At 26.4% G+C, this 15,520-nt stretch overlaps 1 protein-coding gene across 9 annotated transcripts in view; it reads left to right on the top strand.

Moving 5' to 3' along the window:
• The window catches only part of LOC126894429 (uncharacterized), a 69,104-nt gene extending 54,023 nt beyond the window's left edge, over window positions 1-15,081 (top strand). The window contains exons 1-5 of one of the 9 annotated variants that reach the window (XM_050665472.1): window positions 7,066-7,267; window positions 10,203-10,256; window positions 13,862-14,054; window positions 14,256-14,510; window positions 14,780-15,080. In XM_050665472.1, the coding sequence (XP_050521429.1) occupies window positions 7,247-7,267; window positions 10,203-10,256; window positions 13,862-14,054; window positions 14,256-14,510; window positions 14,780-14,880 (624 nt within the window). In that variant the 5' untranslated portion in view covers window positions 7,066-7,246 and the 3' untranslated portion in view covers window positions 14,881-15,080. Of the gene's footprint in view, window positions 1-7,064; window positions 7,352-10,202; window positions 10,257-13,861; window positions 14,055-14,255; window positions 14,511-14,779 lie in introns of those variants that run through there. The other 8 variants (XM_050665468.1, XM_050665462.1, XM_050665464.1 and 5 more) reach the window with 8 other exon arrangements.
• The last annotated feature ends 439 nt before the right edge of the window (window positions 15,082-15,520 follow it).

The following is a 15,520-nucleotide window of genomic DNA, read 5'->3' as shown; positions in this document are numbered from 1 at the left end:
AAAAAAAATAGTTTACACCTACACTTTTATTGTTAGAGAATACGATGAACGTCTTCGGGTACCCGCCGGCTATTAATCGCGGTATTACCGCTAAGCACGGCGGGTATACGTCCCAAGTAAGCGACTGGTTTTTGGCAGTTAGGCTTAGCTTGCAAGACGTTGGGACACCCCGGGATAAAATGCACTACGTCACCACATTGTACCAATAACATTTCATCACCCAATAAAATATATTCTAAAACCTATAAAAAATATATGTAACATGACAGGTGGTATTGGAACACGCCTGCCATGTTGAGGGACCTAAATAAAACTAAGGGAACCTATATAAGAAAAACTATATAAAAAAAATATAAAAAATTTCGCCACACGTGCTTATGGCACGGCGCACAAAAATATAATCTGGCTCAAAAACATTAAAACCAAAACTTATACGTTACCAGCCCCTAAGGGCTCAAGAAACTGGAGGCAGGCTTAGCCGACGCCATAAACAAAAAAAATTACATACTAAAAAAAATAACGGGCACTCACGAAAAAATATATCTATATAAAAAAAACAGTTGTAGCGCACACAACAAAAAATTATGACCGCTACGGACGGGAAATAATACGACCAGTTCCGACTATGGCTATTCCCCGACAACCCGTCCGACGATTGACCCGGCGGTCCGTTGGCGACCAAACGGCTAGCCTTTAGAGTAGGAGTCAAAAAATAACTAAATACCCAGTGCCGGAAATTATTAAAAACAATTTAAATCATATGGCGACAATGTATGCGGTGAGCAGTGCAAATGACGTTCAAGATAGGAAAGGAGCGGGGTGAATGTACACACAAATGCCGTCCATGAACCGGTCCGAAGTAGTACACAGCTGACTATCTCGCACGCGCATAAACAAATCACAACACCTTATCATGATAATTTTACCAACAAACGCCGTTGCAGTCCGCATTCGGCTCAACACAAATATATATATACAAATAGACAAAAAAAAACAACCAGATACTTTTGTCACGTTATTGATCAAACAGGTATTTTTAAAATTTTTAGTTAAATTGATTAAAGCTGACCTTATTTTAAATTAGTTTTAATATATCTTATAGAACATACATGTAATGGCCCTTGTTCTGATTCCATAATTATGAGACAAAAATTAGCAGGTGCTTGTAAACGCAAAGCCGTAGACGATATTTGCCAAAGGCCGCAAAAAATAATTTTAGGGAAAATTCAAATATTAAGTAGTAATCATTTTACGACAACGTATGTGTCATGTACTCGCCAAACTATTTATCGCACTAGACGACTATTTTTCCTATTAATCCAGAATCTATAAACGAATTACATGCAATTATTGATAATATAGAAATATTAACCACGCGCGGAGAACAGTTTTTATTACACAACGATCATGAGAAAAATATTATAAAAATTTTATAATAAAGTTAATATTTTATAATAAAATATTAACTCATTGCCGTCTGTGGCGTACTCAATATTTATTTGTTTTTTTTTTCTGTTTGATTATGTTGTGTCTTGTATATTATAAAATAAATAAATATTGAAATAANATATTATAAAATAAATAAATAAAAAATAAACTATACAAGAAATCTAAACAATTTTAACTTCTGGTTGGTATTTATAGCTTTTAGATTTATAAGTAAAATAATAAATAATAATTTAACTAAAACCATATTTTTTCTTAATTAAAATCAAAACGGTTTTGACTCATAGAAAACATTAAGTATTTTTCCTTATTAAAAATAACTAACAAGGCACATCTGGTACCATTATATTAAAAATACGATTTCCATTAAAAAGTCTTTTCTATATAGACATCCTAAATTGACTAATGGAAAATTACGAATAATTATTTGTTTATTAGAATTTAAGTTCAAACATAAGTTTATAAAAAATTAGAGCTAATTTAGACCTTAGTTTAATGGGAGAAATAACTCTATAATGTATATTATTTAGAGATAATATTGATTATGAATTAAACCTCAAAAGTTAAATATTTTATAAAATCATTTAACAAAGAAAACTTTAAATATTATCACCTATAAGATTATATATAATAATGTTATGTTTTATTCTACACATCTTATAAGAAGTAATTTCTAAAAGGTTTATTGCTAAGTAGATTAATAATTATTTAACTTTGCAATAATAATAATAATTTTCTTGAAATTATATGTTACGGTGTGATTTTGTAGACCTCTATTAGAAAAAAATTATTTTCAGATTTTTCTACGTTGATGAAACCTCATTTGCCCAAAATATTTGGAAAATTTGGAAGTACATAAAATTTCAATGAAAACATTTATAGATGTGGCCGACTATCTATATTTTTAAGAAAATATTGTTATTTTCAATGTTTAAAAGGTTTTAACTTGCAAGAATATGTATCAATTACTAAAAATTTGTGTATTAAATTTAAAAATCAAAAAATATATGACTGTCTTATAACAATATTACACCTCATAATAACTATTTTTTGTATAAATTATAATATTATAATATTATAAATTATAATATTACAGACCAGTAATTTTCTTAATTAGATTATTTTCTATTTTAAAAGATAGTTGAATACGTATGTTACCATTAAAAAAAAAACTTTAACAAGGGTAGATCACCGATTTTCATAAAATTTAGATAGATCTATCCTATATTGAATACAGAATCAGATGTATTTGGAATTTTTTGCCAATGCCACCCCTAAGTCGAGAAAATTGATTTTGAAAATTTTTAATTATCATAAATAGGGTCATTTTTCTTCCTAAAACAACTTGTGTTATGATTAAGTCGACAATACGTGATCCTATCACACGTACACGGATTCGGTATCAAATATCACCAACTGATGAAATTTTTTACTTTTTTTTTCACTGTTTTCTCTTTGAATTATTAATTTTAAGTAATATTTGTTAATTTTTTTTTACATTTCAAGTATCTATATAGTTTAATTTGCATTCAAAACACATATTGATGGTACAAATTATCGATTGTCCAATGGTAAAAATACCATTGGACAATCGATTAAATGGATTAAAGTAAAACAATATTATATACACATAAATAAACTTTTACTATTAACCAGGTAAGATAATATTTATAAAGAGATGATAATGAGGAATTAAATATATATAAAATCATTATATATTTTAATTTAACCTATTGTAATTTTCAAAAAATAAAATATGATATCAACTAAAAAATATAAATTGTAATTTAAATAAAGCTATTTTATATTTTGACTGTGTAATATGTTAAATTTTTGTTAAACATACACTTGATATACCTGCTGTTTTTATTAGAATTGAACAATAATTCATTTGTTTTTTTTGCATTCTTAAAAATATATTTTGTTAAATCGCTTTTCAAATTATTTTAAAATAGTTATAGTGTAAATAATATTATCATGACTTATTATTGAATTTTAAATGAGTTGTAAATATTAATCAATAAATATAATTCAATTCAAATGAATAAATTTTATTCAATGAAAAAAAAAAATGATTAACTTTACTCCTTCATAAATTATGAATTCCACACAAAATCTAGCACTGAATGTTAAACCTTTCAAAAATCTTTCTCCTTAATAATTTATATACTCTTACTTTGTTAATATATAAAAAAAATTTTATTTATTACTATAAAAAATTTTTCAAGTATTATAGGCCAGTCAACGAAGGAAAAATGGCGGAAAAAATTCCCAACCAAATTTTTTTTTTTAAAAATTGAATTAAGATATGTATAATGACATAATAAAAGTCCTCATCGATTGGACTTGAGCTTTTTTTTTTAAAGACTCCCAAAAGTTAAAAAATATGAGCTTTTTTAATTTTCTCAAAAAATATTTGACTTACAAAAAAAAAGTTTCGTACAGAAGTTATTTAAGAGACAATTTTAAACAAAAAGGTATCTTATATTTTTTGATTTAAACAAATATTTTTCGAGTTACATTTCATTTAATATGAGTACTAAAATTTATTTTCCAATTTTTTCATTTTACGGTTACTTTTTATCATGTTATACTTACATTAGACACAATGTTATAAATGCATGTGTGTGTATGTGTGAGTTTATTTATTTATATTATCATATAAGTGTAGTGTATATTAAGATGCAACCGAAGAGTAGGTGATTGATTTGGCGCTATATTGTTTAAACCCAACTAAACGCTAAATTGTACATTCCCAAACAACAATTATATTATGTCAATTGCCACTGGAATTTCTCCTAATCTTTTTCTTTTCCTTTGCCTTAATCTCAACTACTTGGGGTCGGCCACCCTCATCCTAAACTTCCACTTGACACAATCTCCCACATCTTCTACGCTCACATCAGCTGTCCACATATGGCATTCAATAACATCTCTCCACCTCTTTTTTGGTCTTCCTCTACTCCGTTTCAAATGAACCGAATTTTTTATACAATATGACAAAAAATTACAAAACTTATTTAGTTAAAGCAACCCGGGCTATACTTCTGAAAATTTCTCTTTTATACTAGTAATAAAGTAAAATGTCCCAAAAAAGATGGTACAAATACTTAATGTTGATATTTTTACTATTCAATTATTATTGAAATAATTTTCCGAAAACTGGGAGGATAATTGCGAAAATTTTTTATAAAATTTCAGACAAGTTACACATTAATATTTAATAAATTTTTTAAGAGCCAATATTAAATAATGTTACCATTGATTTCAACATTTTTGGGAAACTACCAATTTAAAATCATTTTCTTTATTAACTATACAAAATCTAAAGAAATCTAAATTTTCACGACTGGCTTTTATTAATAAAGTTATAGAAATATAAAGTTAAATATGTAAAATATAAAATCGAGAATTTTAACACAAAAATAGTATATGGTAATCATTTTCACCGTGAAGACAAAATGAAGTCCGAAATGTTTTTCTTTTCCATAATGAAGTATATTACATTAGATTTAATTTAAGATACATAAAAAAGTGTTAGTATTTCCGGAACACCTTCAAAAGTTATGTTGAAAAAGTTGTCATTTTGAATCCCCTACAGGGGGCACGTAAGGGTCAGATTTAGAAAAAAAATATACAAAATGATAGTTTAGACTTCACGTATCTATCTAAAAAAAAACTATGTTGATTTGGTTATTTTTAAAAAAGTTATGGCAGTTTTAATTTAAAAAAAAATTTTAAAATGTAGAAAATTAGCGATTTTTAAATTTGTAATTTTTTTTGAGACTTCCTCCATTTACGGGGAACGAGGGAATGTTTTTTTAATTTTTGACGATAATGTCTTCGATAAGATACGATTTATGACCTTTTGACGTATCGTCGAATGAAATCAGACACAAATACTCCGTTTCAAATGAACCAAATTTTTTCTACAAAATGTCAACAAATTACAAAACTTATTTAGTTAAAGCAACCCGGGCTATACTTCTGAAAATTTCTCTTTTATACTAGTAATAAAGTAAAATGTCCCAAAAAAGATGGTACAAATACTTAATGTTGATATTTTTACTATTCAATAATTATTGAAATAATTTTCCGAAAACTGGGAGGATAATTGGGAAAATTTTTTGATAAAATTTCAGACAAGTTACACATTAATATTTAATAAATTTTTTTAGAGCCAATATTAAATAATATTACTATTGATTTCAACATTTTTGGAAAACTATCAATTTAAAATCATTTTCTTTATTAACTATACAATAAATCTAAATTTTCATTACTGGTTTTTATTAACAAAGTTAATAGAAAACAAAGTTATAGAAATATAAAGTAAAATATAAAATCGAGAATTTTAGCAAAAAAATAGCATATGGTAGTCATTTTCACCGTGATGACAAAATGAAGTCCGACATTTTCTTCTTTTCCATAATAAAGTATATTACATTAGCTTTAATTTAAGGTATATATAAAAGTGTTAGTATTTCCGGAACACTTTCAAAAGTTATGTTGAAAAAGTTGTCATTTTGAATCTCCTACTGTGGTTGGTAAAGGGTCAGATTTAGAATAAAAGTATATAAAATGATAGTTTTCATCTATCTATCTAGCGTATCTATCTAAAAAAACTATATTGATTTGGTCATTTTTTAAAAAGTTATGGCAGTTTTAATAAAATAAAAATGTCGAAAATTAGCGATTTTTAAATTTGTAATTTGTTTGGAGACTTCCTCCATTTATGGGGAAAGAGGGAATGTTTTTCAATTTTTGACGATAATGTCTTCGATAAGATACGATTTATGATCTTTTGACGTATTGTTGAATGAAATCGGTTCAGCGAGAGCTAAGAAAAAGTGGTAAAAGACACAAAACAAAAAACACATCATAGTATAATTAATACCTTCTCAGTTTCGCATTGAAGCTAATGTGAGTTCCATTAAAAGGACAAATTTATATATAAATCCTTGACTGACTAATGGAAAAAGACGACTAATTATTTATTTATTAGAGTTTTAGTTCAAACATGAATTTATAAAAACTTGGAGATAATATCGCAAAGTGTTATTTACCTAATTATTTGATATCAAAAAAAATAAAAATACTTTAGTTATACCTTAGTTTAGCGGGAGAAATATATTTATAATGAATAATATTTAGAGATAATATAGATAATGAATTAAACTTCGATAGTAATTATTTTATAAAACCATTTAACAAAGAAAAATTTGAATATTATTATGTATAAAATTATATATAATAATGTTATGTTTTATTCAACACATCTTATGTATAGTATTTTCAAAAAGGTTTATTGCTAAGTGGTTTAGTAATTATTTACTACTTTGCAATAATAATAATTATCTCGAAATTATTCATTAAGATATTTTTCTACGTTGATGAAACCCCATTAAATAATAAGATTTTATAAATATTATAAGATATAATTGATCTATCATTTTAAATTTCGCCAAATTTTATTATTCTTAGAAAAATATTGTTTTTGTATAATTTATGTGTACGCTCAACATATGAGGTAAAACAGCAAATACATATTTATTTTTTATAATATATTACTATGAAAAAATAGCATTATTTGATCTAAAAAGCGTATGAAAAAGATTGATTATGTTGAATATTACAAAACAATTTTAATTCTTGTAATGCTCTTATTTTATCAATAAAATGTCAATAAGAAAATAGTATTTAATAATTAAATTTTGTAGAGTAATTCAAGATTTATTTTATTTAAAATTTGTTTAAAGTAATATTATTTTGTTTCTACATTTTGCTACAATCATTGAATATGACTTTTCAAATCAGAAAGGTATTTATCATTCTATGCAGTTTAATATCAGTAATGACTTCTCCTTCAACAATAGAAAACAATGAAGAAGCTAGTTCATCAACGGTAATTTTATTTCTATCATGTAATGAAATTTATGAAATATAATAATATTCAATTTGTATTAATTAAATTATATAATTCAATCTTATTATTTTGAGTGAATCAGCACTTTCTTTTATTTTATGAGTCTAATTCAAAAATATAACGTCAATAACATTTTATTAATTAATAAACTCAATAACTTCGTCGATAAAAATAAATAAATTACAAAGTTAAATTATTCGATTTGGTATTGAAACTATAACAATTATTATATATAAGTTGAAAAAGTTAATTTTTTGTGAAAAAGTTGTCATTTTGAATTCTCCTCTGTGGGCTGGTAAGGGTTAAACTTAAAAAAAATAATTACATTGATTTGTTCATTTTTGAAAAAGTTATGGCAGTTTTAAGTAAAAAAACCCAGCACAGGGGGGTCGCGGCACAGTGGTGACGTGGTATAGATGGATTAAGTATAATGATATCTGACAGTGATTAAAATCACTATAAAAAAAAAACGCTTCGATGCAAATCTTTAGATAATGTTAAATTTTAAAAAAATTGGTGTTTTATTCCAAAAGCTACATGATCTGCTGGTTCCTTATTAATATCTCTATTAAGATAAAATATGTAGAATGAAAAAGGGATTATTAAAAAATATAGTTTAAAAAAACTAAAAAACACGCTTTTAAAGTACATCGAACTAAAAAGTTAAAAATAATTTTTAAAATTAACTTAAAACAATAATGAACGAAAAATACTAGTATTATTGTGAAAAAAAGCGTCGGGCGCTCAATATACAAAAAATATGGCACAAAGCACCCACGCTTTTTTTCACAATAATACTAGTATTTTTCGTTCATTATTGTTTTAAGTTAATTTTAAAAATTATTTTTAACTTTTTAGTTCAATGTGCTTTAAAAGCGTGTTTTTTAGTTTTTTTAAACTATATTTATTTTTCACTTTTTAGTTTCATGTTATGATAGTAGTTAATATCAATATCATAGTTGTAACGGGTAACGGGAAATAAGGGTTCGATTCCAGAGAGGGAGTCTAAGAAACGGCTACACATCTAAGGAAAGCAGCAGGCGCGTAACGTGGAGGTAGTGACGAAAAATAACAATACGAGAATCATCCTCCGTAATCGGAATGAATACACTACATATCTCTTAATGAGAATAAAGTGTATTAATATATAAGTTTTAATAGTAATTAGAATATATATATATTTAAAGGGACTTAAGTACGTAAACGTATCATGCATGAGATATAGCCGTGTTTATGTGGGCGGGCATGGCGGAGGGAACATTATACACGAGGCATATACGGCAGCAGAGGCGTCGGCTGTAGGAATATATAAATGAATATTAACATATACGCATATACGTACAAATAGGAATATATAATCTTCGCATAATATCGCGGCACTTTCGCTGGCATCGACGACGCGTTGTCCGGCGTGTTCCTCGGACGTCAACAGGTTAGCAGCGTTGATAGCGACGGCGCGCGAGTGCGGATCGAATCGTAGACGTTGTCACTTTGACAACGGGAAGAAGACTACGGTATCATTTGCGGCGGAATGTCGTCGAGCGTGCGGCGCTTACTGGACTTTGCACAGCGGCGTATAACGCGAGGTGTTGGTCAGTTAAATACTCATAATAGGGCGACGGCTGATAAAGGTGGCACTAGTCTTGGGGCATTGTGTATATTGAAACGACGCGGGCCGTGTCAATTACAATAAAAATTTGTTATATATATACATAATTGATGACACGCGCGCGTCTACGGGTTAGAAAATATTGTTGTCTACGAGTGGTGAGCGGGGTGAGGCGAATGCATTACAACGGTATAGTCTCAAGGTCATACACGACGGGATACGCGACATAATAACACGTGCCGCGTGGAGTTACAAACTTACAAACGACAAACAAACAACAAACAAACAACAAACATACACGTGAAAATAATATAAGCGTGTTAAAAATATTATTTTTCATAAAAAAATAATGTTGATCCATACACTTTTCAATATGTCATAGCATTATAAAGTTAAAAATGTAATAAATAAAATCGAGAATTTTCACACAAAAATATTATTCGGTAGCCATTTTTTGTGAAAAAGTGGTCATTTTAAATCCCCCCCTGTGGGCAGGTAAAGGGTCAGATATAAAAAAAATATATACCAAATGATAGGTAAAGACATCATGATTCTATAAAAAAAAATTATATTGATCCATACATATTTCAAAAAGTTATAGCATTATAAAGTTTTTTTAAAATTGAACACTATCTACAGATTAGCATCAAAGCGTTTCTTATGATAGTATTTTTAATCACTGTCAGTTATCATCTATACTTATTATAACTATCCCACGTCCATACTGTGCCACGACCTTACTGTGCTACCAAATTTACTTTAAACAATTTTTGCAATTTTATACTTATGTTAAATCATTTTTTTTATTGTTTATTTCTAATAAGGACTTGTGTATGTGTACTACTTTCGTTTTACATGCCTCTTCTATTTATTAAAATGCTTGCAATTCAAAAAGTATTTAACCTAAAGGTTTTATAAACTCATTAAAATGTGTAATAAAACTAGGTTAAAAAATTACTACTTTGATTTCAAATAAATTAAAAATTCCAAAATAATTTTTTTTTTCTGATATTATAGACATATAATTAATAAAAATTGTCTATTAAAATAGTTTAAAAATACAAAAATTATCAAAAAATTACATTGAAATGATTATTTTCAAAAATAAATATTCCTTGTATTATTCAATAAGTATATTTTGTTTCATTATTAGTCAAATAATAGCAATACTTAGTTTTAACAATTATTTTTTAAATTAATGTTATTTTTTAAACAATTTAGAGTGATGTTGAACTCAAAAAGATTTACAGTGAACTTAAAGAAATATCTAACCAGGTAATAACTAAATACTCATCAATAGAAGATTATAAAAAATTGAACACAAAAATTGCAAGTTTTTAACTACGGCAGCCATTTTCACATAGAAAATAAGTTGTCGGGGCAAAGTTCTTTTTTTAATTTATATTACGTAACACAAGCTTTTATTTAACAAATATATAATACATGCAGAATTTTCGGACCATTTTCAAAAGTTAATTTTTGTGCAAAAGTTGTCATTTTAAATCACCCCCTGTGTGCAAGCTTATCAGGTTTTCAAAAAAATTATGTCAGTTGAAAGGAAAATACCTAAGGAATATTTATAAAAAAAAAAATATTTTAATTTGTTGATTTTTAAAGAAAATATGGCAGTTTTTAGAAAAAAATGTTTAAAAAAAGTCGAAATTTATCGTTTACACATTTTTTTCAATTTTTAATATCAATCACTTTTTGTGATTTTTTTACGTACGTTGAAAGAAATTAGTCTGGTGAGAACTGAGAAAAATTGTCAACAGACATAAAAAATACACACATCATAGTAAAATTAATACCTTCATAGCTTCACATTAAAGCTAATATTAATTATAAACAAAAAAAAAAGAAAATTAGACAAATATCTATTTAGACAAAAATTACGCTACAGTAAATAATTTTTATAGACATTTGACATAAAAGAAATAATTAATTTATAATTTCTTTTATGTTTCTGCAAAAATTACATTAAATTATTGATTATCTATTGCATATTAAATTTAATTACTATGATTCGCATTTAATCATATATTATATTTATAATGAGGGACGGTGTGGCAGATTTGTTAACGCGGCAGTGCTTCGAGTTCGAAACTACATCACGGGCGGCTTCATTTGCTGAACAGGAGATAAGTTCAGTAATTGGAGTCGCCACTCTCTCTATCCAGGCGACGGACTAACCATCCGTCCTAGACTACAATCGTTATGAAAACTCATAAATTGAAAAAAATCCCCTTTATGAAAAAAAAAAGTTGCTTGATCAGCTTTCTCCATACACAAAATTAAAATCATTATCTTTAAAATTTTTAAAGTATTCATTGTCGATTTAGATTTGATATGATAATAAATTTCAACTACAAAATTAAATAATTGTACTTTGTAATATATTAATTTTTTAACTTTATTTGTGTGTGTTACTAATACTCTGTAATATTCCAAATTTGTTGGTAACATGTTGCTATATAAATCATAATACAAAAAAAAATTATTTTTAGTTTCACCTGAATTTAACAAAAAAATTTTACAATTACAATAAAATTTTATAATACACTCAATTAAGTAGATATTTTTAACAAAATTTAGATTGGTTATTTTAGTTCAAGCAAATCATTAAAATTAATGAAGTTCTCAATATTACAATTGAATCTTTTAAGCACCAAAAGTTACTTAGAAGTGATTACTATGATTTCTGTTGAAGTATTCTATTACAATAAAAATGCAAAAAAGATATTGAGCTTTTCTAATATATTTAGTGTACATAGTAATTATAAAATTTGCAGACTGCATATTAATCTTAATTATACCATTTTTTTAATTTTCATAAAATTTTCTGCTTAATAATGGCAATTTCAAGCTTGTCAGTAAAGCTAAAAATCATGGTAAAAACTTTTAGCTTTCTTTATATTTTAATACTTGTTTTTAGCTATTTAGTAATTATATCAAAATTATTTAGTGATGGAAAAAATCTTATTCCAGATTTGAAATCAACGCGAAAAATGGGTTTAAAAATTTATATTTTTGACTCTGATAAAAATTCCTCGAACACCATTTTTTTACAATTAAGTAGAAATGTAAAGTTTTGTATCAAGCCCTTCAATTTTTATACGGGTTTACCAAAAAATTAACAACTACTTTATAATTTCTTCGTAAAAGTTACAATACTAAATTATTAAATATCATTTTATACTACGTTCAATTACTATAATAGATAATTATTCATATATTATACTTATAAATCACAGAACTGCCAATTAGGAATAATAAAAAAATAGGAGTTAATATTGTTTTTGGAATAATCCACCAATTTTTAAAATTGAACACTATCTACAGATTGGCATCAAAGCGTTTCTTATGATAGTAGTTTTAATCACTGTCAGTTATCATCTATACTTATTATAACTATCCCACGTCCATACTGTGCCACGACCTTACTGTGCTACCAAATTTACTTTAAACAATTTTTGCAATTTTATACTTATGTTAAATCATTTTTTTTATTGTTTATTTCTAATAAGGACTTGTGTATGTGTACTACTTTCGTTTTACATGCCTCTTCTATTTATTAAAATGCTTGCAATTCAAAAAGTATTTAACCTAAAGGTTTTATAAACTCATTAAAATGTGTAATAAAACTAGGTTAAAAAATTACTACTTTGATTTCAAATAAATTAAAAATTCCAAAATAATTTTTTTTTTTTATATTATGATCTCAAAATTTATGCAAATGTTATAACAATTATTGATCAATATAAAATTCAAGAAGATCTGAACAGATTTTGTGATTGGTGCCACTCAAATGGGTTAAAATTGAATATCACAAAATGTTTTAAAATGTCTTTTTCCCGTTCAAGAACGAAATTAATTTATGACTATCATCTCTTTGATAATCAAATTGAGGATATTAGTACCATTAATGATCTTGGGGTAGTTTTTAAAACCAATTTATCATTTCAGCCATACATTTATCATATCTGTGTGAAGTCCCTATGAACTCTAGGGTTCTTAATTAGGAATACCAAAGAATTCAAGAATGAACAGTGTCTAAAAACATTGTATACTTCTTTAGTTAGACCTACGTTAGAATATTGCTCAGTTATTTGGAATCCTTCACAAGTCGGATTGATAGAATCGCTTGAGCGTGTACAAAGAAGATTTTTACGTTTAATCGCATATAAGAGACGTATGATTTCTATTAATAACCCTTCCGAGTCAATATCACTTAATTCTGTACAGGCTTCCCTTAACTTAGATTCCCTTGTTAATAGGCGAAAATATACAGACGTCTGCTTTCTTTCTAAATTAGTAAATGGTGCTATAATCTGTCCAGAACTATTACAATCCATAAACTTTCACGTTCCAAAATTTAATTCACGTTCTTGTCCTACATTTGAAATCCCTTTTCATCGAACATCTNATTCCAAAATTTAATTAACGTTCTTGTCCTACATTTGAAATCCCTTTTCATCGAACATCTTATGGTTTTAATAATCCTGTTGATCGAATAGCCAGAGAGTGCAATAAATTAAAATTTGATTTGTTTATTATGAATGATTTGTATTCCTTAAAACACTGATTTTAGTAGCCTGATGCATATCATTAAATCACCTTTCTTTTTTTGTAAATTTATTTTAATATTATGTACTTAATTAATTATAATTGTAACATACTTGTATCTTATTTTAACAATGTTTATTGTCACTGTACTTGAGCCCACCTGGGCGTTTATACCAAATAAATAAATAAAATAAATAAATAAATAAATTCATTGTATTATTCAATAAGTATATTTTGTTTCATTATTAGTCAAATAATAGCAATACTTAGTTTTAACAATTATTTTTTAAATTAATGTTATTTTTTAAACAATTTAGAGTGATGTTGAACTCAAAAAGGTTTACAGTGAACTTAAAGAAATATCTAACCAGGTAATAACTAAATACTCATCAATAAAAAATTATGAAGGTTATGTACACGCTGCAAAAAATAATACAGATCACACGATAGTTAGAGCTATGATTCTGAATGAATATGAATCAGTCAAAAAAGTTATAAATTATTGTAAAAGTAAGAGTCAAATTACATTTTCATAAAAAAATTAATTTAATATATAAACTGAATCAAAATTATAATTGTTCAATTAAAAAATTGTCCTTTAATGTATTTAGAAAAATTATATTAAATATAATTTCTCTAATTAAGCAGATTTTGCTTAATTTCCAAATATTTAAATAAATATTATATAAAATATTTATATTATGTTTTCAGAACTAGAAGATAAATTAGACTTGAAGGATTATGTTAATCAATTGTTTGGTATAATGCTAGAAAAAATATATAGACAATCGAGTTTGATGTGTTTTTTACCGAATAATAAAATATTGAAGAAAATATTTGAATATTATTCTAATGATTCAAATTTCATCTCAAAGTCAGTATTTTTAGATTTTTTGAATAATGAAAAACTACTGGACGAAACGGATAAATCATACCATAATATAGTTGACCAATTAGATTTACAAAGTAATTATTTAAGCATTTTTAAAACTATTTAAAAGAGAAAAATTTGAATATTATTACATATAAGATAATTAAATGTGAAATAGTATAAAATTGTATAAGATATTAATATTATGTTTCAATCCATACATCATATGAGTAGTAATACCAAAAAGGTTTATCTCTAAGTGGTTTAAAAATCATTTACCTACTTCGCAATAAAAATAATTATCTCGAAATTATACATTATGATATGATTTTGTAGACCACTATTAAATAAAATTTATTTTCAGGTTTTTCTATATTAATGGAACCACATTTGCCAAAATATTTAGAAAATCTAACAGTAGAGCAATGTACATTAGAAGAATATTTAAATATGCTCACAGACTAAAAATTTGTGTATTGTATTCTAAAATCATAAAATATATTACTGAATAATAATAATGTTACACCTCATAAAAACTAATTTTCAAATAAATTCTAATATTATTTAATGTAATAGTAAAGATTATAAGTTTGTCTCTGATAGTACAGTATAAAAAGTTTTGAAAATATTAATACAATTATATTTTTAACACGCTTATATTAGTTTTACTTGAATGTGTGATGTGTGTTTGTAACTTTCCACGCGGCACGTGTTATTATACTCGCGTATCCCGTCGTCTAGACTAGACGTCGTAACGCTTTCACCCCACCCCGCTCACCAATCGCCGGCAACACTAATCGTGTATAATTTTATATTTTTGGTTTTCGTACCCGTACAAGTGTGCGTGTCATTATTTATATATATATAAACAAATTTTTATTTCGACTGACCAATACCAACCGCATGTAATGCGCCTTACGTATATATAGTTATATGTTCCTACCGCCACTGCCGCCGTTTATACCTTAGGTATAACGTTCCCCCCGCCCACAAAACACGGCTATACTCTGTGCATGATACATTTACGTATTTATGTCGCCTTACTATATACAGGTTGATTTTTTTATCATAACCCACTCAATTACTTGCAGAATAATAATAATTT

This window comes from Daktulosphaira vitifoliae, unplaced genomic scaffold (assembly GCF_025091365.1).
Source record: "Daktulosphaira vitifoliae isolate Bord-2020 unplaced genomic scaffold, ASM2509136v1 Scaffold_1, whole genome shotgun sequence".
In the NCBI taxonomy this organism is placed as follows: Eukaryota; Metazoa; Arthropoda; class Insecta; order Hemiptera; family Phylloxeridae; genus Daktulosphaira; species Daktulosphaira vitifoliae.
The sequence above is the reverse complement of the archived record's forward strand: the minus strand, read 5'-3'. Positions and strand labels throughout refer to the sequence as shown.